Source organism: Peromyscus maniculatus, chromosome 2 (assembly GCF_049852395.1).
Source record: "Peromyscus maniculatus bairdii isolate BWxNUB_F1_BW_parent chromosome 2, HU_Pman_BW_mat_3.1, whole genome shotgun sequence".
Classification (NCBI taxonomy): Eukaryota; Metazoa; Chordata; class Mammalia; order Rodentia; family Cricetidae; genus Peromyscus; species Peromyscus maniculatus.
In genome coordinates this window covers 83,179,102-83,205,243 of record NC_134853.1, presented here as the reverse complement: position 1 = coordinate 83,205,243, position 26,142 = coordinate 83,179,102, and the positions used below count along the sequence as shown (strand labels likewise).

The following is a 26,142-nucleotide window of genomic DNA, read 5'->3' as shown; positions in this document are numbered from 1 at the left end:
AAATAATGAAGTTAGCTGCATTTTCCTTCTGTGGCTTTTATTTAAATTCTGCTATGTCCCACTAATGAGTTTTGTTTATTGCACAGTAAGTTGTCAGCTTGGCTCAAAAATTGTAAACTTTTTCACCCCGACATCAGGAATAAGTTAAAGTCTCTGTTAAGTATTTTTTAGCCTTCCCTGATCTTCCTGGACACCACCCAAACGTGGAGTTCAGGAGTCGGTTTCCGATTTAGGCGGAGTATATTTATAGTGAGCTTGGAACTTCTCTGTTGCTCTCCTTTCCTGAATTCACTCTCCAGCTGCTGTTAACCCTGAATGCCAGTGCAGGTGGATCTGTCTTCAGATTTTCAAGACAACGAGACTACATATTTTTATCCAGGTTCTGGGTGCCCTAGTCAGTACCTAGTGAAGAGCTGTGACATGGGAAAGTGCCCCAGGGCCTGTTTACTCCAGTTCTCCCAGGGCCTGCTCCTGACGGTCACTTTATATATTTTGTAATTCTAAGATCCCACTGACTATAAGATCATTATCAACTTAGTAATATATGCAGGGGAAAAGCCTAAATGTGCATACCAATTATAATATGATAATTTCATAAACAAAACCGAAAAAATCTATGTTACACTCAAGGAATTAATGTGTACACTGTTTACAAGAGTTGTGTGTTACAAAGAAAGAAAGGATGAAGTTAAAAATGAGCAGTAAGGAAGAGGGCTAGGGAGAGGGCTAGGTCCGTTAGGTGCTTGCCACACAAGCATGAAGACCTGAGTTTGATGCTCAGCACCCACTAAAAGCCAAGCATCCTTGGACATGCCTGTGATTCCAGTGCTGAGAAGACTGAACAGGAGAATCCCTGGATCAAATCAGTGAGCTCTGGGTTCAGTGAGAGACTGACTGAAAAATAATGTGGCAAATGACCGAGGAAGATACCCAACATCGATCTCTGGCCTCCACATGTGCGCGCACACGTACACATAATAGCAATAATAAAGTGATAGTCATAATATGCCAGGCAGCTGGAAAAAAGATAGTCACTAACACAGACCAGTGCAGGTAGGTGTGGTTCAGTGGCAGAGTGCCCAGCATACCTAAGGCTTGGTTTTAATCTCCAGAACCACAAGTACAATTTCCGGCTAACTAGAGTTTAGAAAGTCACCGTTTATGGGTGAAGATTAGGTTTCTCAAAGTGTTTGTTTTCTTTGATGTTCATGACATATGGATTACCCACCCTATCTTAGCTTCCAATCATTATGCTGATTTTTTCATTTTTATATTCCTTTGATAGTTTTAATTGATATATGAGGAGTGAGAAGGAGTACGCTTTGGAGAATAGGAATTCGCCTCTTACATCAGCATTTTCTTCAGAGTATACAGCTCTCTCTAAAAGAAAAAAACAGTAAAGTGATAAGAATACTTTAAAAGGACAAAGCCACAGAGTAGGGTTACAAGACATGACTTTAATGGTACTTTTGTTGGTAGAGTTTCTTCTGTTTCCTTTCAGATCATTCTACCAAGCATGAATTTGATACTGAGGATATGAAATGCAACTCTACGGAGATCTTACCTGTTGCAAGCCCATATGAACCAGAGTGCAGTAAACCAGGTAGAGTTTTTGCCTAAGTCATTGACTTACCAAGAGTTTGCTATATGATGTAAAAGCACACTTATAGTCTACTGTGAACCAGTTTCCTGTTCAAACCTTGGTCATTGTGATCCTACTTGTCATCTTTTCCCCTTTTCTGCTCCTTTATATTTGTCCTGTCAGGATCTCGTCAGCAGCAAAAGTGGGTCATAAACATAGCAGAGTTACAAATATTGGAGAAGATGAATGGAGGAAATACTACTGAAATTCAAGTACAAATCTTGGGCTTGAGAGATAGCTTAGTCAGTAAAGTGCTTGCCACACAAGCATGAGTACCCAAGTGCAATCCCCAGCAGCCAGGCTAGCTGAACTGGCGCACCATAGGTTCAGTAACAGCCCCCGTACCAAAAACTATGCCGGAGAGTAATTGAGTAAGACACCCAGCATTGACTTCTGGCCTGCACACTGGTGTGCATGCATATGTACTCCTACCCACACACAGTCCTAAATTATAGCTGACTAAATATACCTTTCTTTTTTCAGTATTTTATTTCATGTGTGTGCCCGAGTGTATACATGTGCATCATGTGTATGCAGGCGCCATCTGAGGCCAAAGGAAGGCATCAGATGCCTTGAAACTGTAGTTGTAGGTGGTTGTAAGCCACCCAATGTGGATGCTGAGACTCAAACCTGGGCTCTGTGGAAGGGTAGCAAGTGCTCTTCACTACTGAGCCAACACTTTAGCCCCACACTTTATATTTCACTTCAATATTAGTCATTTTGTTGATCTTTGTTATACTTAAAAACACACCCTTTAAATCACGTATTATTTAGTGGGGTGTGGGTGATGCCACGGCGCCTGTACAGAGGTCAGAAGGCAGTTTGTGAGTATCAGTTCTCTCCTTCCACCATGTGGATTCCTGGGCTTGAACTCAGGTCATCAGGGCATCTTACTCACCCTGTTACACTCCTTAGAGCAGGGACATCATTCTCTGCTCTATCTCTGTTTTATCATTATGATATCAAATTTGGAAACTCTGCATCATGTTTTGTTCCAGAATAAAGCCAAATTGTGTTCTTTTTAAACTCTATTGATGAGTCTGTTACTTTGTTACATTTGCACTTGGAGCACATGAATATCTACTCAGGTGTTTGTTTACTGCTCTGTACTCTACTACTTTTCAATAAAGGCAGATCTATTTTTTCAGGCCCATTCTATTAATTTGTAACTCCTGACAAGGACATCCAGAGTCCTGACTCATTACGGTGAAGAATTACTCCTGTATTTCCCTAGCATCACCAAAATTTACTGTGGAAATAAAATAGTCCTATCTCCTAAGTGCTGACAACATAAGCTGTCAGAATTAAAACTCTTAGTCTCCACTAAGCTCTTGAGATTTGTCCTACACAGAAAACTCAGTAAAGATCAGCGTCATTGTAGCCTTTTAAAGTCACCACTGTCATAATTGAGATACCAGGTGATAAATCTGTAGTTCTTTATGTAGATATAAATTTAGGACTGTTACTTTGTATCTCTAGACTCTAAATTTCTTGTGTTTTGTGTGTGCGCGCACATATATGTGAATGGAAGCCAGAGGTCAGCCTGGGCATCCTTCCTGGAGCCTCTTTGTTTTCCCAGATAGACTCTCTCACTGGGAGTTTGGGCTCACTGCTCAAGGATAGGCTGCGGTTCCAAGTGCATGCCATCATGCCCAGCTTTTTACTTGCATGGGTGCTGGGGTTGAACTCGGATTCTGATGCTCTACCAGCTGAGCTATCTCCCTAGCCCTACCCCCAAATTTCTTCTCGCTGACATATTTTGTTGCCGTATGAAAAACTGTATGAGGGGCACAGATTGGATTTGATGGTTAAAAACACAGTAGGACACAAAGATGGGTTGGAGGTGTGGGCCTAGGTGGATTTGAGGAAGAGATGTGAATATTAAAACACACTGTACTAAATTCTCAGAGGGTAAATACAAGTATTTCATTGCAACAAACTGATTAAATCAAATAATTATTTACAAGAGTTCTAAATTTTATTTATTTTATGCAGTATTATATAACTTTAATTTTCATCTATTTCAGGAGAATTAGAAATGCCACTAACCAATCTAAGCTTACCAAGGCAACATTCTCCAGTGAGTTCATTATGTGCAGGATTTCAGGCATTTCCATTTTCTGCTGTGTGTAAAATGTAAGTAAAGATTTTATCTAGAACCCAAGCTGCAGTTCAAGACAAGCAGCTGCTTTTTGTTTTGTTTTTGTTTCTCGAGACAGGGTTTCTCTGTGTAACAGCTCTGGCTGTCTTGGAACTCAGTCTGTACGCCAGGCTGGCCTCAGCTCACAGAGATCCACTTGCCTCTGCCTCCCAAGTGCTGGGATTAAAGGTGTGTGCCACCACTGCCCAGCTCATGATAAGCAGTTTTTAATGAAATCTCTCCATTTAAAGGCAACTTCTAAGATGCTGTTATAAGAAAATATGACGCTATATAACGTGTGTTATAAACAGCTGTGGGAAGGATATGAATATATATGTACACATCTGTTTTTTCCCATAGAATATTGTTAGATGATGACATAAGAAACACATAACACTGACTTTGCCTAGAAGGGAACTAGATAATATGACAACATGGTAGGAGCTTTCACAATATAATCCTTTACAATAATATTTAGAATTTTGAATGTTAATATGTTACTATTAAAAGTAAATAACTTGAAAGTTTTAAGATCCTGACATGGAAATAAAATGATTAGGAAATTGCCTTTGAACACTGCCAGTGATACTCACTGCCATGAAAGGCACATTGTATTAGTGTATTAATTCCATAACAAATACCACAGACTGGATGGCACGAACAATAATCTTTTATTTCCTCATAGTCCCTGAGGCTACTGAATAAAGTATTTGCTGGGTTGGTTTTGGTCATGTAGGATTAAGAAATACTCTAATGACTTCATTTACCTAGCTGCCTCTTTATTGAATTACCTCTTTATTAAAAGACCGTATCTCCAAACACAGTCATAGCCTGATATTCTGAGGATTAAGGTTTCACCATATAACTTTGGAGAGTCACAATGAACCCTAGAATAAGTGGTTTAAAGTTCTGCATTATAGTTAAATTCCCTGGCTCCATCACTTGCTCTTAATTGCTCTTTGCCTCAGTCTCTTTCTCTGTAGTGCTGGGTGTCTACTTCAAAGACTTGTTATAAGGTCTTCTAAAAGATGGTACATCTGTGGCCCAGAGTAGGTAAGGGTTGTGGAATAGTGTGTTTGTCAACTTATTTCCTGGAGAAGTACCAGGGAGTCCAATCCCATTTCTATTGGCGTATGTCCTTTGACCTTGCTTACCTATGTTATTATGGCGTCAGTATTGAGAATACCAGACATGTAGAACCAGGGGTCCATCCATAAACCAGTTCCCATTGTTATTGCACGGAATGGTCAATGGTCTTAGAATTGATACTGCAAAGCTAAACCATCATATTCTAGTTGGACCTGAAATTGTATATCTTAGCAGTCCAGGGTACTTGACTGCTGACAGAGTCTGAGGTAGCTTTGGATGCTATCTTTTATTATGTGGCATACATAAAGTTAGTGTTCTCCCAGATAAGTTAGTCTATTATCTTGGAATAAAGCCACTCAACTTTGCTTCTTATTCAAGTTACAAAACTAGGAATATAATCTGGACAGTCATCTTCACTCCCTTTGTAAACTGGAACTTAATGTGTCCTAAATCAAACACCTCCAGGAGAATTACAGGAATGCCTGCAAGTTCCTTGTGAATGATCCCTAAGCTGCTCTTGAAGATCAGCCTGCTCTAGGGAAGCAGTTGCAGCAAAGGTCCTAGAACTCATTATGAGTTCTGTACACATCTTTAATGGTCTGTTTGGTGTCTAACTGAGACATGGAGGAGCCAGCACTGAGTGCCCTAAGTGTATCTTCACATTCTATTTCAGAATTATCTACATTTGTGGTGCAATGTTATGCTGTATAGAACTCTACCATGAGTTTGGCTTGTCTATAGCATGAACGAGTCTGGAACAGCACGGCATAAGCATGCAATCACATATACTTTGCTTAATACTTTAGTCCCTCTGCTAAGGTGAAAGGTGTTTATTTTCAGGACACAGTAATCTTTATTAGGCTCTTTCACTGTCTTATTTACTCTGTATATTCTAATCTGCCCGAGGAGGCAGGTTGGCAATCAGAAACAGCAACCAGTATTTATTAGTATAATCTTAAATTTCAATTAGCATTTAAATTTTATGTAGTAACTGTAATAACTCTTTAATCACACAGGCTATTTTCTATATATTGATAGAACTCAAATATCTAGTGAGATGTATTAAATAGTTATTTCCTAATGAATTATGGTTTGGCAAAGTTAGAACAGAAATGGCTTTTAAAACAGTTAATGATTCTAGAGTCTTTTGAAAGTATTGAAAGTTATTGATCACAGCAAGAAATAAGTCACTTCCATCTGACTTATGGCTAAAACCTTTAAAATTCCCATTGAAAAATGGCTTTAAATCTAGTTGTAGATATTACTCCTATAATCCCAGCATCTGGGGGCCTGAGCTGTAAAGTCATGAATTTCAGACCAGCCTGGACTACATGTTGGTTACCTGTATTTTAAAAAAAAAATGTACTTCAATTATAAAGCTTAAAAAATGTAAAATCTTTTAAAGAACTGAGATACTAAGTAATGCTGCTGTACCTTTGATTTATTTGTAGTGCCTACTGCATGTAAGACCCTCGTTAGGTTAGAGAGAGAAAGCGAAGTCGGGATGAAATAACGTTGTATTTCCTTACTAATTGACATGGGAAATATGTCTTTACATTAAATAAATATTTAATGTAATTAAATAAATAAAAGCAAAATATTTGCTTTTATTGGGCATGGCTCTCTGAAGCATTTCTCTTATTTCCACTTCAGGATAATTATCTACAATCTGAAGTGTATTATTAAAAAAAAACCTTGATAAATTTCAAAATTGTCCTGATTTCCCGTTTTCTACCAAATGACCAGATTTTTGGTTTTTGTGGTTGAGATCTAAAAATCTAGGTTTCAGTTGACCCATGTTGTCAGTAGAGTATCGAGAAGACTTACCATTGCCATCCTTATTTATGTTCCATGTGAACTGAGAATATAATCAATTCTCCATTTTAGTGGAGATGGGAGGTTTGGGATGTGAGGACTTGTAAATCAATAGTCTCTCCCCTACGAGGGCCCATAGCTTCTTAGCTACTAATGAGCTGTGGTTGACATTAACTCTCATACACATTTCATCCTTTCTCCTCTGCACTCCAAACTAGCACACAAATTTTACACATAACCCCCATTATCTACCAAAATTTAGGGGCTTGATCTAAATTTAAGACTTTGTCACTTCTGGAGAAAATAGGGCCAATAGGATTTTTTGTGTAGTTCTGATTTTTAGCAACAGAGAGACTAGAATTTCTATAGATAATGGACTCAAGGATAGAAATTTATATAAAAATAGTATTAGCCAGGCGATGGTGTCACACACCTTTAATCTCAGAACTCAGGAGGCAGAGTCAGGCAGATCTCTGTGAGTTCAAGGTCAGGCTGGTCTACAGAGCAAGATCCAGGACAGGCACCAAACCTACACAGAGAAACCCTGTTTCGAAAAACCAAAATAAATAGATAGATAGATAGATAGATAGATAGATAGATAGATAGATAATTAATTAATTACTTAATTAAAAAAGAAGTGATTGTGATGGCTAATCCTTACTGCTAACTAGACTTAGAATCACCTAGGAGAGTGATGAAGCACACTCATGGGTGTGTGTGACTGAGGATGTGTCCAGAGGGCATTAACTGAGAGGGGGGAAGGCTCACCTTGAATGTAGATGGTACCACCAATGGCCTTGGGTCCTGATGCAGGAGGGGAAGAAGAAGCAAATAAGCACCAGTACTCCCTGCCGCTGCCTTCTGGTCAGCCATGAAGTAAGCAGCTGTCTCGTGCTTGCTGCTCCTACCCCGTGACGTATACCCAGGCGCACGGGACTAAGCTCATGGACTGAACCCTCTGAACCCATGAACCAAGTGATATTCTTTCACTTTAATTGACTTCTATTTAGCACTTGGTTGCAGTGATGAGAAAATTAAATAATATAGAAAATATTCTGGGGCTGGAAAGATGGCTCAGTGGTTAAGAGCACTGGCTGCTCTTCCAGAGGTCCTGAGTTCCATTCCTAGCAACCACATGGTGGCTCATAACCACCTGCAATGAGATCTGTCGCCTTCTTCTGGCCTGCAAGAACACATGCAGGCAGAACACTATACATAATAAATAAATCTTAAAAAAAAAAGAAAGAAAGAAAGAAAATATTCTTCCCACTGTCAACGTCACACCCAGACATATCACTTTAAACCACAGCATCCCATCCTTGTCCCACAAAGGCTCTTGTCCAAATGCATTCAGTCTATCTCTTTGAGCCCCAGAGTCTTAAAAGTTGTACATTGTTTGAAAGACCAAATTCAGTCTCAGTTGAGACTCAAAGCAGTCTCTTACTTGAACTTCCGTAAAGTCAAAAAGAAAATACGTACTTCCAATGCATACAAGGGGACAGAGTGACTATTCCCACTCTGAAACCGAGAGAAGAGTGTAGAAAGGAAGGGTGAAACCAAAGTGGAACCCAAACCCCAAAGGGCAAACATTAAGTCCTGTAGTCTCGCACCCAGTGTTCTGATGTGTGCTCCATGGGGCTTGGACAGCCAGCCTGTGTGACCTTGCCATTTGCAGCTCACATGACACCTGCCTTTATTAGTTAGGGTTTCTACTGCTGTGATGAAACACCATGGCCAAAAAGCAACCTGGGAGGAGAGGGTTCATTTTGCTTACATTTCCACATTACAGTCCGTCATAGAAAGCAGTCAGGACAGGAACCTGGAGGCAGGAGCTGATGCTGAGGCTACGGAGGGTGCTGCTTACTGACTTGCTTCTCATGGCTTTCTCAGACTGCTTTCTTGTAGAACGCAGGACCACCAGCCCAGGGATGGCACCACCTACTTTGAGCTGGGTCCTCCCCCATCAATCACTAATTAAGAAAATGCCCTACAGGCTTCCCTGCCTACAGACTACTGATCTTATGAGGTTCCCCCCTCTCTGATGACTTTAGCTTTTGTCGAGGTGACAGAAGACTAGCCAAGACACTCTCGTGGCTCCATTCATTGCCTACAGTTCTCCTCGTAGATGACCTGTATTCTGGCAACTCCAGCATCCTGAGGTCTTCACTAATCAGCTTCATAGAGGCTCACTGCAGGACATCCTGTGGTGGTAATCTAATTGTACTGAAATATTATTTTGATTGTATGTTAATAAATAAAGTTGGCCGGGGGTCAGAGCTATTAGAGCCATAGCAAGAGTGTGGCGGTGGTGGCACATGCCTTTAATCCCATAGATATCTGTGTGTTCAGGGATATAGCCAGCATTGGAGACATATGCCTTTAAGACCTAGGGGGCTGTACATTCAGACAGTGACGAGGCAGTCATGTGTTTGGGTTTACAACCAATGAGAAGGCAGAACAACATACTATAAAAAAAAGAACAGACAGGAAGTAGGTCTCTTTCGCGAAGCTGGGACAGCAGGAGGAAGGGTGAGATTTTAGCTCTGAGCTCTGACCTCTCGGCTTTCTCCTTTACATTGTTTCTGTGTTTCTTATTTAATAAGACGGTTAGTTACATCAATAACATCCAATCCTGTTTGTTATAACATTACCTGGCCCTCCACCTCTTCTTTTTAAAGTGTGGCTGAAGCTTACATGATCCTATAGCTTTTCTATTCTGTATGCCTGAAAATCCAGCATCATGTAGATGATGCCAAGGTCTGCTGCCAGTTAAAGCAGTAGTCCGGCCTCCTCGGACCATGGCTGTAGTGGTGTCTGAGGAACTAGGAACTTGAACTAAGGGATCCATTTCCCTTGATGTCCCTGTGGGAGCAAGGTGCTTCATCACTCTCTTCTCAAAGGAAAGTCTTTCAAATGAGCTTTGCACCTTAGAGTCCGTCTAAAACTGAGATGCTGAAAGTATCTTTCATATGGCCCTGTATGAAGTGCTTAGCTTCTCTTTAGTGGTGATGATCTCTCTAACAGCCCCAATCTCATTATCTAGAAAGTTAAACCAACCCTTTTCTAGCCAAATTGCATATTTTTCACATATTCCCACTCTGCTTTTTTTTTTTTTTTAAATCCCAACTAGTCGTCACAAGTAATCAATTTCCATGTTATTTATGTTTGTCATTGCTCAACCAAATATCTGTCAGGAACAGTTGAAGTGAGGAAGGATTTGTCTTGGTTCCTGGTCTCAGAGAGTTCAGTCCATAGTTGCCTGGCCTGGTGGGCTCAAGCGACACATCATTGTAGAGGTGGGAGCACATGGCAGGGAACAGCTCTTCACCTCCTGGCTGGCAAAGGAACAGGGACAAGGAATCTAATGCTCAGTTGCTTTCCCTTTCTCTCCTTTTATTCTGTCGGGGATCCCCAGTCATGGGATGGTACCTCCCACCCAGCCTGGAGTTCACAGAAATGCCCTCACTGATACACCCTTGCCGTGTGGCCTCACCAATCTCCTAGGTGGTTCTGAATCCAGTCACATTGCTGATGAAGATTGAGCATCACAATAATGTTTAGCAAGCAGGACTAATTGAGGAATTTATTAATACCAAGTCTTTCAGGGAAGGAAAAAGTAATTAGAAATTTGGTTTTATATATTTACAAAGTAGAGTTCATTGTTACTTGCATTTACATGAGAAAAACTTAGAACAGTACTCTTCTTAAAATTGTTACACAAAACAGCCAATACTATTGAAGAGTTAAACTTTGATTCTTCTTTTACAGTAATTTGCTTAGTGCTGGAGAATCAGCTAACAAATATTGTATGCTGTGGCAGTTGGGAAACTGCAGAAACTCTTGGGTCTCATTCTTGCTTACAGGTACAGAATGCTTGCTACTGAATAGTAAGTAGAATGCAAAGAGTACAAATGTGAGATATTTTTCTTTGACCATTCCATAACAGGAAATATGGAACATAACACAAAGTCCAGTTATCTTTTAGAGGCTCATTGGATAAACAAGGGCTCAATCTGGCTGACTTTCTCATAGTTCTTATCTATGAAATACAGGGAAAAAAACTAACACATATACTTATATATGTGTTGTGTAAAGAGTTTGTATTTTTTAGTCTGTAAACTGGTTGCAAAAGGTATTCCACATAGCTAATGTTAAAAGTAATGTAAAAGTTTTCCACTTTTCAAGCATTCCAAGAAGGATGGTTTAAAATCTTTAACAAAAAACATTTGTAATTTAAAATAATTTTTTGAGTGGAATAACCCCCTCCAAGGCTCTCTCCTTATTTATACAATTAGAATAACAATGATGGTGTTGTCTATTTTCTAAAAGCATGGGTTTATATAAAGACAAACACAGATGTAAAAGTGGAAACCTGGAGACAGGGTGTGGGCTATTGCTCCGTGATCCATGCACGGCGGGGTAGCAATGCAAGAAACTCTGGGTTTAATCCTCAGAACTGAAAAACTCCCCACCAGGAAACATTTCACATGTCCATTGAATAAATAAGTGGATTAGCAAATTGTGATAGACATATAAAAGGAAAATACTACCAACTAATGAGATGAAATGAACAACTCCACTTTATTTCTGAAATAACAGAATTTTAGATATGGGAAACTGACTAGTGAGTGCCAGGGACTAGTGTTGACCGGAGGGTGTGCAAGAGAGGGGAGGGTGTGCAAGAGAGGGGAGGGTGTGCAAGAGAGGGGAGGGTGTGCAAGAGGGGAGGGTGTGCAAGAGAGGGGAAGGTGTGCAAGAGAGGGGAGGGTGTGCAAGAGAGGGGAGGGTGTGGGGCTGACGGCAGGTGGGAGGGCTCCGCGGAATCGAACTGTTCTGTATATTGTGTGTGATGAGGGACGCACTAATCTATGTCGGTGATAAAATTGCACAGGAATAGGCAAAGCTAAGACAATATGAACAAAATTGATGGGTTGTTACAGTGCCATTCTCCTGGTTGTGTGATTATAATTGGAGGAAACAGGAGAGTATACATCTCTGCATTGTTTCTTATAGTCGCATTGGATCTATAAGAAACAATGCAGAGATGTATACTCTCCTGTATTATTTTTAAAATAATATATTATCTTTTAAAAAAGGATAAAGTATTCACACAACATACATGATTCTCAAAGTCATTATGCTGAATTAAAGAAACCAGACCAAAAAGAATTCGTACAGTATCAGTTCATTTACATAAACTTCTGGAAATTCTGCAGTGGCTGGAAGCAGAGCAGTGGGGTGGAGTGAAGAGAGGTTTTAAAAGGTGACCTTGTAAAGAGAGACGAGAGAGTGTTGGAGGACGGAACTCAGGGCTTCATGCATGCAAGGCAAACACTCTACCCACTGAGGTACATCCCCAGCCCTAAAAAATGTATTCAGTCTTTGGGAATATCAAGAAGTTAAAATAGCCAGGCATGGTGACACACATACCTTTAAACTTAGCACTCAAGAGGCAGAGGCAGGCAGATCTCTCTGAGTTCAAGGCCAGCCTGCTCTACAGAGCAAATTTAAGGACAGTCAGGGCTGTATAGAGAGAGACCCTGTCTAAGAAGAGGAAGAAGAGGAGGAGGAGGAGGAGGAGGAGGAGGAGGAGGAGGAGGAGGAGGAGGAGGAGGAGGAGGAGGAGGAGGAAGAAGAAGAAGAAGAAGAAGAAGAAGAAGAAGAAGAAGAAGAAGAAGAAGAAGAAGAAGAAGAAGAAGAAGAAGAAGAAGAAATTGTGTGGTTTCTATTGTTAAACTAACTTGGACTTACACAGATATTTACATTTTGAAAACAAAATACCAGATATAGCCTTAAATTTCACCTTTCCCAAAGTGTGAAAATGTGTTTTATTAAGAAAGTTCAATGTGAGTCCAAATGTTTTTCATTTCTTTTTCCCTGTGTTTGTTTGTTTTCAAGTTCCAAGATGTCAAGAGCCCAGCAGTCAATATTCTCTTGCAAATATGAGGAATATCTTTTCTATCAAAGGAGACAGCCTTGTGATTAACCCTGCAAAAGCAAAGAGGTGGAGACAAGCAAGACTAAATCCAATAGTGGCCGACGCCTTGGAGCATCTGAAGGCGTATTTGTGTCACTGTGGTCTGCCTTCTCAGGCGACTAAGTTGGAGGTCTTCCTGCCTACAAAAGTGCTTCAGCTGGACCGTGAGTACAGAATAGTAAATACACCTTTGACCATTTCATGAGAAGATGTCTGACTCTTTGGCTTCTCCTTGACGGTTATGAAGATATCCACAAAGTTTTAACAGTGCAAATATGTGTTATGTATTTGTCCTGCCAGAAAACTAGGGTAGTTTAATTAACTAATCCTAAAACCCTATTCTGCCTAAAATCTGCAATCTTACTTTTAAAGCTTCTAGCCATTTCTTTGCCTTTTTTTTTTTTTTTGGTTTTTTGAGACACAGTTTCTCTATGTCCTGGCATTCACTCTGGAGACCAGGCTGGCCTTGAACTCAGAGATCTGCCTGCCTTTGCCTCCCAAGTGCTGGGATTTAAGTCGTGCACCACCACACCTGGCTTTGTGCCTGGATTCTTCAACTTGGCATAGCATTGTGAGATTCATCCATGCTATGTGTAGCATTAATACATATATTTGATATATACTTATTATACGTACTTAACCAGAGTGTGACCATCTCCCCAGAATTTATTCCCAATTTTTTAGTGTTGTGAGTAAAACTCCTTTGACCGTTTTGTGCAACACTTCTTATGGGCATGGTATTATTTTTCTTGAAAGAATATACAGAAGTAAAATTGCTTATTGTTATTGTAGGTGTTACAGGTTTTACAAGAAACTATTAAATTGTTTTCCAAAATTATTTCACCATTGTACATGCCCACCAGTAATGTGTGAATTTCAGATACGTGGAAGCAGCCTTTCTAAAGGACATGTGTAAGGCTCTTGTGGCTTTATTCTATATTTCCCTAGCGCCTAATAGTGCTGAGTATCTTTACAGACTCAGTGACCAGATTTATTATAATAGAATTTACCACACAATTTAAAATGCATCAGTCAGTGGGTCTTCATAAAGTCAGACGTGTAGAGTCATCACCACAGACTGTTTTCAGAACACTTTTTAACCCCTCACTCAAATCCCATATCCATTAGCAATCATTCTCTATTTTGCTCAGCTGTGGAGTGACTAATCTGTTCTCTGTCTGTATAGAGTTGCCTCTTTAAGATAGTCTGTATAAATAAAAACTCAAATATTGGCCTGTTGTGACTGGCATATTTTACTCAACATCATGATTCATCTATATTTTAGGGTGTGTGTAATGTTCAAATCTTTTGCCAGCTTTTTAATTAGGTTTCTTTTTAAATGTTCATTTATAAGAATTTAAAAATATATTTTGGATTCAGCCCTTTGTCCAAGGCTGTGACTCATTATAACCTATTAGCAACAGAGCTTTACTGGAGTTCCTTCTTTGCCTAGTAATTGAACTCCTAGTATTGAGAGATGGTTGCCAGGCAATGATGAGGCACACCTTTAATCTCAGGACTCAGGAGGTAGAGGCAGGTGGATCTCTGTGAGTTTGAAGCCAGTCTAGTCTACAAAGTGAGTTCCAGGATAGTCAGAGCTACACAGAGAAACCCTATCTCAAAGAAAAGAAAAGAGATGATAAACTTATATTTATTTATATAATTAAGCTTATTTTATTTAGAAGCAAACAATAAACAAACAACCCCTAAAGATAAAATTACGTTACTAGGAATCTATAACCAAAAGTTATTCATTTGGGTGTAGAAATCATTTTGGTGTCTTTTATCTTCTTGTTTCCAGCCTGGTTAGAACATCAGAATTGTCCCTTGCCCATCATGCCTATGAGTGTGAAATCTACCAGTGTTCCCAGATTATGTCCACAGAAGAGACCATTTTCAGAAAAAGAAGTGCTGCATCTTTGTTTGTCTGATGAATGTGTCTCTGTTAAAAAATCAAAAAAGGAAGAAAATCCAAAGAATGACCAAGAACTAGCTGCTGGAATAATGCAGAAGACAGACAACAGTCATATTGGATTTGATATGTCTGATGAATGTGTCTCTGTTAAAAAACCAGAAAAAGAAGAAAATCCAAAGAATAACCAAGAACTAGATGCTGGAATAATGCAGAAGACAGACAATAGTCATATTGGATTTGATATGTCTGATGAATGTGTCTCTGTTAAAAAACCAGAAAAGGAAGAAAATCCAAAGAATAACCAAGAACTAGCTGCTGGAATAATGCAGAAGACAGACAACAGTCATGTTGGATTTGATATGTCTGATGAATGTATCTCTGTCAAAAAAACAGAAAAGGAAGAAAATCCAAAGAATGACCAAGAACTAGCTGCTGGAATAATGCAGAAGACACACAACAGTCATATTGGATTTGATATGTCTGATGAATGTGTCTCTGTCAAAAAAACAGAAAAGGAAGAAAATCCAAAGAATAACCAAGAACTAGATGCTGGAATAATGCAGAAGACAGACAACAGTCATGTTGGATTTGATATGTCTGATGAATGTGTCTCTGTTAAAAAACTAGAAAAGGAAGAAAATCCAAAGAATGACCAAGAACTAGCTGTTGGAATAATGCAGAAGATAGACAACAGTCATATTGGATTTGATATGTCTGATGAATGTGTCTCTGTTAAAAAACCAGAAAAGGAAGAAAATCCAAAGAATGACCAAAAACTAGCTGCTGGAATAATGCAGAAGATAGACAACAATCATGTTGGACCATATAACTCTGTGCCATCTGTTGAATCAACTTCCTCTTCATGGATCAAGGCATCTGACAATAAAAAACAGAATGACTTGGACCTTTTGAGCGAGTTTATTACTCTGAGAAGTAAATACAAGACTTTTGCTTCAGATGCCGAAGTCACAGGCCATGACGAAAACAGTGGTGGGTAATAGTAAAACTTTGGCGTAGTAAAACTGGGCACTGTCTGTTATACAAATGCAAGGAAATTCAAGCTCTTCTAGAAAATTGTATAGTTTTTCATAGACAAGGAAAGTGCCATTGACACTCCTTATAAATAGAGATAGAGATGTGTAGGTATAGATTTAGATATGGATATAAATGTGCTTTCAAAGATTAAAAAGCACATTTTAATTTGTAACAAAGCCATTCCTTATAAAACTTGCTTTGTATAGCTTAGATATATAAGCTTAGTATTCCTAACTTGATCATTCTCTCATGCTTTTTTTTTATTAACTTACAATCTTATTCCAGTATTTTCAAAAATAGTTTTATTAATTCTTCAAGAATTTCAAACATTTTCTTTTTAACACTATCATTTCTCCCTTCCCATCTCCAATCAGATCCATCCTCCATTTCATACCCACCCAACTTCATGTCCTCATTTTTTAAAAAGGTTTCTTTATTTTGTTTCCTGTGTATGGGTCTTTTGCTTGCATGTATACATATGCACTGCATGAGTCCTAATACCCATGGAAGCTACAAGAGGGTGCTGGGTCCCCTGGAACTGGAGTTACAGACATGTGAGCTGCCATGTGCATGCTGGCCACTGAACTTGGGTCTTCTGCAAGAGCAGTAAGCGCTCTTCATCTCTGAGCCACCTCTCCAGACCCACCTTTTTTTCTGTCCTTTGGAGCTTGGTTAGACCTACCAAGGGTCTAACTCTCCCAGCAGCTATCAGTTACAGTAGCTCCTTAGTTAGGGCTTTATTTTAGTTCTTTAACACACTTCAATGTGTACTTACACATTTTCCACATTTTCTCATTTAATTGCTTATTACTCTTTCTAATATTATCAAAGAGTTTCTATTTGAGTTGTAATTGTCATATATTTCCTGCTTCTAACAATATCCAAAATAGTACAGTGTGTCATATCATTTCACTTCCAGTTTAAAAAAAAATAGAACTCAGGCTGGAGAGATGGCTTAGTGGTTAAGAGCACTGGCTGCTCTTAGAATACCTGGGTTCAATTCCCAGCACCCACATGGCAGCTCACAACTGTCTCTAACTCCACTTCCAGGGGATCTGACACCTTCATACCAGCACACATAAAATAAAGTTAAGTAAATTATATAAAAAATAGAATTCTAGAATAATTTTTTTATTTCAGACATGGTCTCACTATGTAGCTCTCCTAGAATTCACTATGTAGACCAGGCTGGCCTCAAACTCACAGAGATCCTCTGCCTCCTGAGTGCTTCAGTTAAAGGTGTACACCCCTACACCTGGTGCATTCTAGAATAATTTTGATAGACTTTACTTCAGTGAAACTGGTACAAAAAGTGTTTATGTTGTTTGGAGCATGATTTGGCCTTGCAGTCCTATGTTCTCTCTGTGGAGACAAGATTTGGTTCTTGGTGTCATGCACTTGTGTCCGATTTTCCAAAATGTGTGACAGTCATTTATAGATGTGCTGAAGCTCATTACTGAGTGTACAGTAAGGGAATGAACTTCCCCCAAAGAAGCTTGTCTTATTAGCTTTCTCAAAAACTTCAATAATTAATATCACTTGACTGTATCTATTCGGATTACTTTAAATTAGCCGGCAGTATTACTTCAAGATGATATAATCTAATTTAGATATTCTCCAAATTATACTTGGGATTCTTTATTTTTATTTAAGGCAGGATCTTTCTGTGTAGCCATGTCTGGCCTCAAAATTGTAATCCTCCTGCCTTAGCCTTCTAAGTGCAGGGATTATAGGCATAGTCACCATGTCCCATTCTATTATCATACTTTTAACCTCACATATTAAAGTACCTCGGGTTGGTAATACAGTCTTAAAAGTATCTTATAATCATATTATTGGTGGATGACATTAATATTTTAGTTAAAATAGCTGTATGCACATATACATGAATCTTCTATAATACCTAAAAAAGAAAAAAAGACCCTAGCATTTATTAAACACTGTCTCAGGTACTGAATTGCGTATTAAAAGAGGGTTGGTTTGTTTGGGCTGGAAGTAAGGCAGGCAGCCATGGAAAACTTCATGTAGCATATGGATGAACTGAGGATAAGCAGTAAAAACTGGTATCCCCAGAAAGGATGGAGACCTTAGAAGCCTTGGAACCCAGGAGAAGGTTTTAAGTAGAAAGACAACTCTGGAAAGGCATGGAGGTGAGTGTTGTCGTCATTTATGTGTCCAGAACTGGGTGGCATTTGACCCCTGTACTTAAGGTAGGATCCGAGCCCATGTTTACATATGAGGACACCCAGGCTGCTGTCAGGACTGGGGCTGAATTCTGACTAGATGCCAAAGTTTTCCCACTTCCGTCATCCACTTCGCTACTCAGCACTTCTTAGGTCCACTGATCTGGATAATTTGTTTAACTTAGTCTCAATGTACTTCCATGAAGAAATTTAGCAACTATGATATTGAACACTGTGTTAAATTGAACAATTGAATGTTTTTGCTAGAATTTCAAGATGAAGAAAAGTGTGCTCTGACTCGTCAAGAAGAAAGTCCTGTTGTTTCTAATAACAAAACTCCAAAGGAGAAAAGTCAAGAAAGAACAGATGATGTCATTGAGATTCAGGCATCAGGTATGCAGTAGGCTTTCAAGATGCATTCTCTTTCACTTGATTTGGAAGTCCTCTCCCAGATTTGTAGAACATACCTTATTTTCCTGTAATTGTCTTTATTTGTTTCAGAAACTTAATTCCATTCCTACGTTCAAGTTTCTTCCAGACATGGGGCGCCTGTGCACATCCATGTCTTTCTCCCATAGTCATGCTCCAGCCCACTAACTGCTGTTTCTTCTCTCATTAAAACTGGAGCCTCGTCCCTACATCCGTGGAAGAAGACTGAACTGCGAGAGTCCTCAGTCTCTTCCATGTTCGGGAATGTGTTACTAACGATCTGTCCTCTCACCCGCTGTCAGGTGACTCAGGCGGTATCAGAAACAGCACACTGGCCTTTCCACACACCCTGACTTGGATGCTGTTATTTTTCAGACACCCAGTGCCAAGCATACTGTCTCCTAGAAGCAGCAGCGACTCCCGTCTTAAACAAACTTGTGTGCCTCTGCACTTACCCTGCTGCTAATTGGAAATTTGCCACTGTCATATTTGACCAAACAAGATTCTTCTTAAAGGAACAAGAAAAGATAATAAATGATACTGTTCACCAAGGTGAGTACAAGTCAAATCCAGACTACTCAAGGAGGCACATTTAAAGACAACTGTAGCAATGTAGACCTCAGACCTGGAAGAAACCTTAACTGTAATTTAGCATGTAGGACCCACATCTAGGCCAAGCCCAGAAGATTCTCAATGAATCTCTTAAATGATATGAATTGCTTAATAGATCTCCATTGCAAAAATGAAGTTAACCCCATAACTATTCACATTGGAACTAGTACTTGGCCCTGCTCTGACCATGCCCAAACAAAATTGCAAAAACAAGATCCAAAGGATAAAATCATTTCCAGTGAACTTAACTGCATTCCATAATGAAACACAAGATTTATATAAACATAAACATACCCAGCACCCAACAACATAAAACTGATGAGATATAGTATAAAGTCATATCGCCAGACAGTAAAGAGGCAGGAAATACAACTCATAAATAATGAGAATAATTTATTGAAACAAACCCAAATCAAAGATACTAGAGTTATCAGAGGTTGCTGAAGCTCATGATAACTGTTTCTGCATATTCAGAAGGGGTTTTAGGCACCTGACATAAGCATATCCAATAATTACTGTTGTCATGGCTGGCCTCTAACACTGTGGCTCTGGGGAAGGAGAGCACAAACAATGATTTTAGAATAATACAGTAGACTTCTACTCTTCCTTATCCATATGAGCGCCTGTTCCCACTACTCATGCCATGGATGGAGAACTTCTCTTAAGAGTTATTTCTGTCCCTGCTGGGGCATGCACATCGGGGTTTGTAGTTGCCTATGGTACAGGCCGGGACATACTAACAGGAAAAATAGGAAACTTACCTTTTGTTGAGTGACATTTTGAAATCTAGCCTTCTTCACCAGTCTGTCTGTGACCATTCATTTTTAAGTCTGGTGTGGTATTCTATGTGCTCTGTCTTGTAAAAGAGATAATGCACTGTGCTTACTACATGTTATCTGGACCTAGTTGTTTGTTAGTAAAATCAATTTCTAAATTCATTAAATTATACATATGTTAACAAATTAGCACTTCTTCTAAAAATAATATAGGTGGGCTGGAGAGATGGTTCAGTTGTTTTAAGAGTATGTGCTTCTCCTACAAAGGACCTAGGTTCAGTTACCACATGGTGGTTCCTACCACCTGTATCTGGTTCTAGGTGATCTGTAACCTTCTTGTGGCCTCTGCCTGCTCCTGCATGCACATGGTGCACATAAACTCGTACACACACATACTCTTAAATAAAAAATAAATAAGTATTTGCTGGATATGATGGTTCATGACTTTAATCACACAACTCAGGAAGCAGGTGGATCTTTGTGAATTTGAGGCCATCCAGGGCTACAAAGTGAGACCCTGAAACAACAAAAATAAAGCAAAATTGGGCCAGCAAGATGGCTTAGCAGATAAAGGTCCTTGCTGCCAACCCTGGTGACCTGAGTTTGATTCCCAGAACCCACATGGTGGAAGGAGAAACAGACTCGTGCAAGTTGTCTTCTAACCTCCACTCACGTGGGTGGTATATGTATGCCCTCCTCTCCCCATTCACCCTTTTACATTGTAGAAGAATCTAACCATTCATCTTCAGAAAGTTCTAGAAATGCATAGAATACATTAAGTAGGCAATTGGCTCATCCCTCTGAATACTTCTCTTATGTGAGTCATATCTCTGAGCTAACACTTTGAGATATCTATTTCCATTTCAAAGTATTTCTTCTTTTACAAATCTCTGCTTCTGTCTTACCCAAATGGCAAGTTACTAATTTAATTTTCTTCTTGGTTAGAACTATTTTTTTTCTTTCAAAAAAAGTTAACATAGTTGAATATTCTTTGCCAGTAGGGGATGAGCGGGGCAGTCAACTGTCAGGGCTTAGTGCTATCTTGAGCATCACTTATCCTCACTAAAGCTGTGTCCTCCTCCGTAATGAGGATCACAGTAATCCTGACAGGATTATTAGAGAGTCAATGAACTAACCTGCTTATCTAACACAGCCTAACAATAGTAAGCACTCACTAATAGATACTAGCTGTTATTATCAAGCAGATTTGGTACATATTCTAAAACTCTAATGTGTTAACTATGTTTTTGCTTGTATAGGTAAAAATGATGACAGAGAAATAACATTCAGGCATGCTGCTCTCTTACATCTCCTGGTAACAATTAGAGACGTCCTTTTAACATGCAACTTGGAGACAGCATTAGGTTGGTAGGAAATTTTTTATTTTTGCTTTCTTCTTGTTGAATAGCCCATCTGAAATAACTTTACTTTTCTGAAAAAGATATACTTCTTGAAAAATTATGTAGCCTCTTGCCTATTACACTGATCAACATACATTTTGTCATAATTATTAATAGGATATATGTGTGTGTATGTGTGTGTGTGTGTGTGTGTGTGTGTGTGTGTGTGTGTGTGTGTGTGTGTGTATTATACACATTTCAGTACTAAGAATCAAACTCAGGGCCCCTTAATACTGTAATACTAAATAAGCAGTCTATCACTAAGCAAGACTCTCAGCCCAGACTGGAACTTTATACACACACACACACACACACACACACACACACACACACACACACACACACACATATATTGTTTATGCTGGTAGTCTAAGTCTGAATTACAGAGTTCTGATGGCTTTATACAGATCTGAATGTATAATCATAATTATGTGTTGGTTTTTAATGTGAGACTTGACATTTTGTCATATACATTTTAGGTCCCTAGTACGTGTTTGCAACTTTGCCTTAGAAAGTAAGAACTAGCTATTGCTATACAAAATAATTTAGCCCTTACTATACGGGGCTAAAAGAGATTGAAAAGAGATGCTACTGGATTAGATTTGTTTTTTAAGGTAGTTCTGGGCCTGGAGAGATGGCTCAGTATTTAAGAGTACATATGTTCTTGCAGTGGGCCCCCGTTCAGTTTCCAGCCCCATGTTGAGCTGCTCCAGTGGGATTCTTGCCTCTGACCTCCACAGTACCGGCACTCAGGTGCATTTACCCCCAAACATACCCAGACAGACAACTAAAAATAAATTTGGAGGAAGCAGAGTTTCTCTGTGTAGCCCTGATTGTCCTGAAACTCACTCTGTTGACCAGGCTAGGCTCAAACTCAGAGATCCACCTGCCTCACCTCCTAAGTGCTGGGATTAAAGATGTATGCCACCATGCCTGGCCTACAATCAATCTTTTTTAAAATGTTAAGACCAGACAGCAGCATTAAGAATCAGTAATGAGCCGGGCAGTTGGTATTACACACCTTTAATCCCAGCACTTGGGAGGCAGAGACAGGTGGATCTCTGTAAATTCAAGGCCAGCCTGGTCTACAGAGTGAGTCCCAGGACAGCCAAGGCTACACAGAGAAACCCTATCTCAACAAACAAAACAACAGCAATGAATCAGTAATGAGAATCATATTTGAAAAAAATGAAAAAGGAGGTAAAACATAAGTCAGTATCTTGGGGTTGGAGAGTTGGCTCAAAGGTTAAGAGCACTGGCTGTTCTTCCAGAGGACCATGGTTCAATTCCCAGCACCCACATGACAGCTCACAACTGTCTATAACTCCAGTTCCAGTGATAAGATAAAAAGGTCAATTATTGAATCTACTTTTAAAAAGAAACTACCTGTTTTAAATAGGACAAGTAATGAAAATTTTTGTTTGAGTTTATCAAATGTTACTGGAGTGGACATTGTTAATATATATAATGGAGTTTTTCATCTGAATCTGTCAAATGTTAATGGACTAGACATCATTAATGTAATCGTGACTGTGTATATTGTATATACTTATTGGATATAGTTTTTCTTGTATTAGTTATAAGCTTTTTTAAATTTTAGACAAAAAAGGGGAAATGTGGTGATACTGTGTTCCCCAAAATATTGTGCACCCTAATAAACTTATCTGGGGTCAGAGAACAGAACAGCCACTAGACAGACATAGAAGCCAGAAAGTAGCACTCATGCCTTTAATCCTAGCATTCCAAAGGCAGAGATCTGTCTGGATCTCTGTGAGTTCAAAGCCACACTGGAAACAGCCAGGCATAGTGACACACGCCTTTAATCCCAGGAAGTGATGACAGGAAGCAGAAAGGTATTTAAGGCGTGAGGACCAGGAACTAGAGCTTGGTTAAGCTTTAAGGCTTTTGAGCAGCAGTTCAGCTAAGACCCATTTGGATGAGGACTCAGAGGCTTCCAGTCTGAGGAAACAGGATTAGCTATGGAATTGGTGAGGTGGGGTTAGCTGTGGCCTGTTTTGTCTCTCTGATCTTTCAGCGTTCACCCTAATACCTGGCCTCAGGTTTATTTTCATTAATAAGACCTTTTAAGATTCATGCTACAGTTCCAGGGGATCCAACACCCTCACATAGACGTACACGTAGGTGTGGTGGTATTGTGTTCCTTGAAATATTGTGCACGCTAATAAACTTATCTGGTGTCAGAGAACAGAACAGCCACAATATTAAACATAGAGGATAGGCAGTGGCAGCACATGCCTTTAATTCTAGCATTCCAGAGGCAGAGATCTACCTGGATCTCTGTGTGTTCAAGGATACAGCCAAGCATGGTGACTCACGCATTTAATCCCAGAAAGTGAGCCTTTAATCCAAGGGAATGATGACAGAAAGCAGAAAGGTATATAAGGCATGGAGACCAGAAACTAGAAGCTTTAAGCTGGTTAAGCTTTTAGGCTTTTGAGCAGCACAGTTCAGCTGAGAGGCATCCAGTCTGAGAAAACAGGATCAACTGAGGAATTGGCGAGGTGAGGTAGCTGTGGCTTGTTCTGCTTCTCTGATCTTCCAGCATTCACCCCAATACCTGGTCCAGGTTTGTTTTTATTAATAAGACATTTTAAGATTCATGCTACATGTAGGCAAACACCAATGCACATAAAAATAAATAAACAAAAAGTAATCATTAAACAAAAACAAAAAAAAAATAAGTCAACCTAAAAGTTACCTGTCAGCCTCGCAGTACTAATATAAGAAGTAACATGCATGTTCATGTAAAACATATGGAATAAGAAGTAAATATTTTAAGTTATCATTTCATTAATTACCCAAATATCTTTTTCTTTAAATTTTATGTATATGAGTGCTCTATCTGCATATACAACTTTATGCCAAAAGAAGGCATCAGATTCCACTAGAGATGGTCATGAGCCACCATGTGGTTGTGAGCTTGTCAAAAAGAAATTCTTGGGATAAAAATCTAGATTTACTAAGTATGAACATTCAAGGACAAGATTTAGGTTCTTTCATGTTTATGTTGCCCTTTGTAGACAGGTATGGTTGGATATACTTGTAATGCCAGCTTTCGGGGAGGCTAAAATGCTCCCTTGAGCCCTGGAATTTGAGACCATCCTGCAGAACATAGTAAGACTCTGTCCTATGTGCATGATTTAGACTCCAATGTTTTGACAGATGTACAAATTAATTATGAATAAATACCATTTACTTTACCCTGAGTTTTTATAATCTAATGAGGTTGTCATGTGCATTAAAAAAAACAAAATTCAAGTACAAAGTTGCATAAACTAAATACAAAGAAAATTCCAATGAATAAATATTTCAAAAGGATTTCCATATAAGTGTAGATTCTGAAGTTTGTAGAAAGAGTGAATTAATACTCAATAAGCAGGAATCAGGAGAAAATAAGATATATTAAACATATGGAGATATGTACAAGTAAATTAATGTTAGTTATATAGCTTAAAAAGAGACATTGATTTTTTAACTTCACCCAATTTTAAAGACATTATATGTTTGAGAAGGAAGATACGTTTATCTGATTTCAGCATTGTACTGGTTAATTCCAGAACTACTTGGGAGGCAAAGGCAGATGGATCTCTGTGATGTGAGGCCAGCCTGATCTACATAACAAATTCCAGACCAGCCAAGGATATACAGTGAGACTATGACTCAAAAAAAAAGAAAGAAAAAAAGAAAAGAATAAAAGAAAAATAAAACAGTATTACCCAGCATGTGCATGTATCAAAATATTACATAGTATTCCATAAGTATATATACTTTTTAATAGTATTTATGTATTGGGTATAAATTTAAATTAAAACAGCAACATATTTTATTAAAATCAGAATAGGACTAAATGAAATGTTAATTGTCACTGTTTTTGTTTTCATTTTGTTTATTTTATTTTTATTTACTGTGTTTGGGTGTTTTGCATTGCCTGTGGAGACCAGAAGAGGCATCAGATCCTCAGGAACTAAAGTTACAGACAATTGTTATCTATCATGTAGGTGCTGAGAACTGATCCTCTATCCTCTGGAAAAAACAGCCAGGACTCTTTACTACTGATCCATCTCTCCAGATCTATTAACTCTCACTTAAGATTTATTTCCTAGCCAGACATGATAGTGCACACCTTTAATCCCAGCACTCAGTAGACAGAGGCAAAGGCAGGAAGATCTCTGTGAATTCCAGGCCAGCCTGATCTACATAGTGAGTTCCAGAATGGTCTGGTCTACGAGGTGAATTCCAGGACAGCCCAGGCTACATAGAGAGACCCTGTCTCAAAAAACAACAACAACAAAAAAAAAAAAAACGAGATTTATTTTCTTTTAGTGATTTTTTACCATGGAGTTATAGTAAAAAACATTAAAGGGCTTAATATTTTTCCCTAATTTTCTTTAACAGGATATTTGTCGAATGCAAAAGATATCTACAAAAGTGTGTTAGATTCCTGCTTGGATAACATTTGGAGACAGCTGAAAATTTTACAGTTTATTACGGAAAAAAGGCCTAAAACCAACTATAAGATCCAAGAATTGCAATGTCAGATACTAAGCTGGTTGCAAAGTCAACAACAAATTAAGGTTGGGTATTGAGCTAAAGCAGATAAAGTAATTAGTATAAATAAGGGCCCCTTATTTATGATTTTATGCATTTAACTTTGAAGTTATAAAATAGGCTGTTTGGCTCTTGACAGTTTCCTCCTTAAGATAATAGTAGTCTCAGATGCAGAGAAAGGGGGATTTGTGTCATTATGCATTGCCTTCCAATTTAAAATGTTTTAATTTCTGTTATAAAGTATTGTCATGGATTGGTTCTCCACGGGATTGGTTCTCCCCACCTGGTATTTGTACAAGATCATGGAAATTTACATCATAATATAACTATAATAATTTATTTGGGGGTAATAATCTAGAATCTTATCTGTCATGATATTATAAAAAATATCAGCCGGGCGGTGGTGGCGCACGCCTTTAATCCCAGCACTCAGGAGGCAGAGCCAGGCGGATCTCTGTGAGTTCGAGGCCAGCCTGGGCTACCAAGTGAGCTCCAGGAAAGGCGCAAAGCTACGCAGAGAAACCCTGTCTCCAAAAACCAAAAACCAAAAAAAAAAAAAA

General features: G+C 38.9%; 1 protein-coding gene across 1 annotated transcript in view; it reads left to right on the top strand.

The window, feature by feature from the left end:
- The window catches only part of Shoc1 (shortage in chiasmata 1), an 86,434-nt gene that overhangs the window by 27,712 nt on the left and 32,580 nt on the right, over nt 1–26,142 (top strand). Inside the window, exons 10-18 of the mRNA XM_042271211.2 lie at nt 1,502–1,603; nt 3,670–3,778; nt 10,455–10,549; nt 12,585–12,827; nt 14,465–15,568; nt 18,064–18,189; nt 18,601–18,777; nt 20,873–20,977; nt 25,430–25,608. Coding sequence (XP_042127145.1) covers nt 1,502–1,603; nt 3,670–3,778; nt 10,455–10,549; nt 12,585–12,827; nt 14,465–15,568; nt 18,064–18,189; nt 18,601–18,777; nt 20,873–20,977; nt 25,430–25,608 — 2,240 coding nt within the window. The remainder of the gene's footprint in view (nt 1–1,501; nt 1,604–3,669; nt 3,779–10,454; nt 10,550–12,584; nt 12,828–14,464; nt 15,569–18,063; nt 18,190–18,600; nt 18,778–20,872; nt 20,978–25,429; nt 25,609–26,142) is intronic.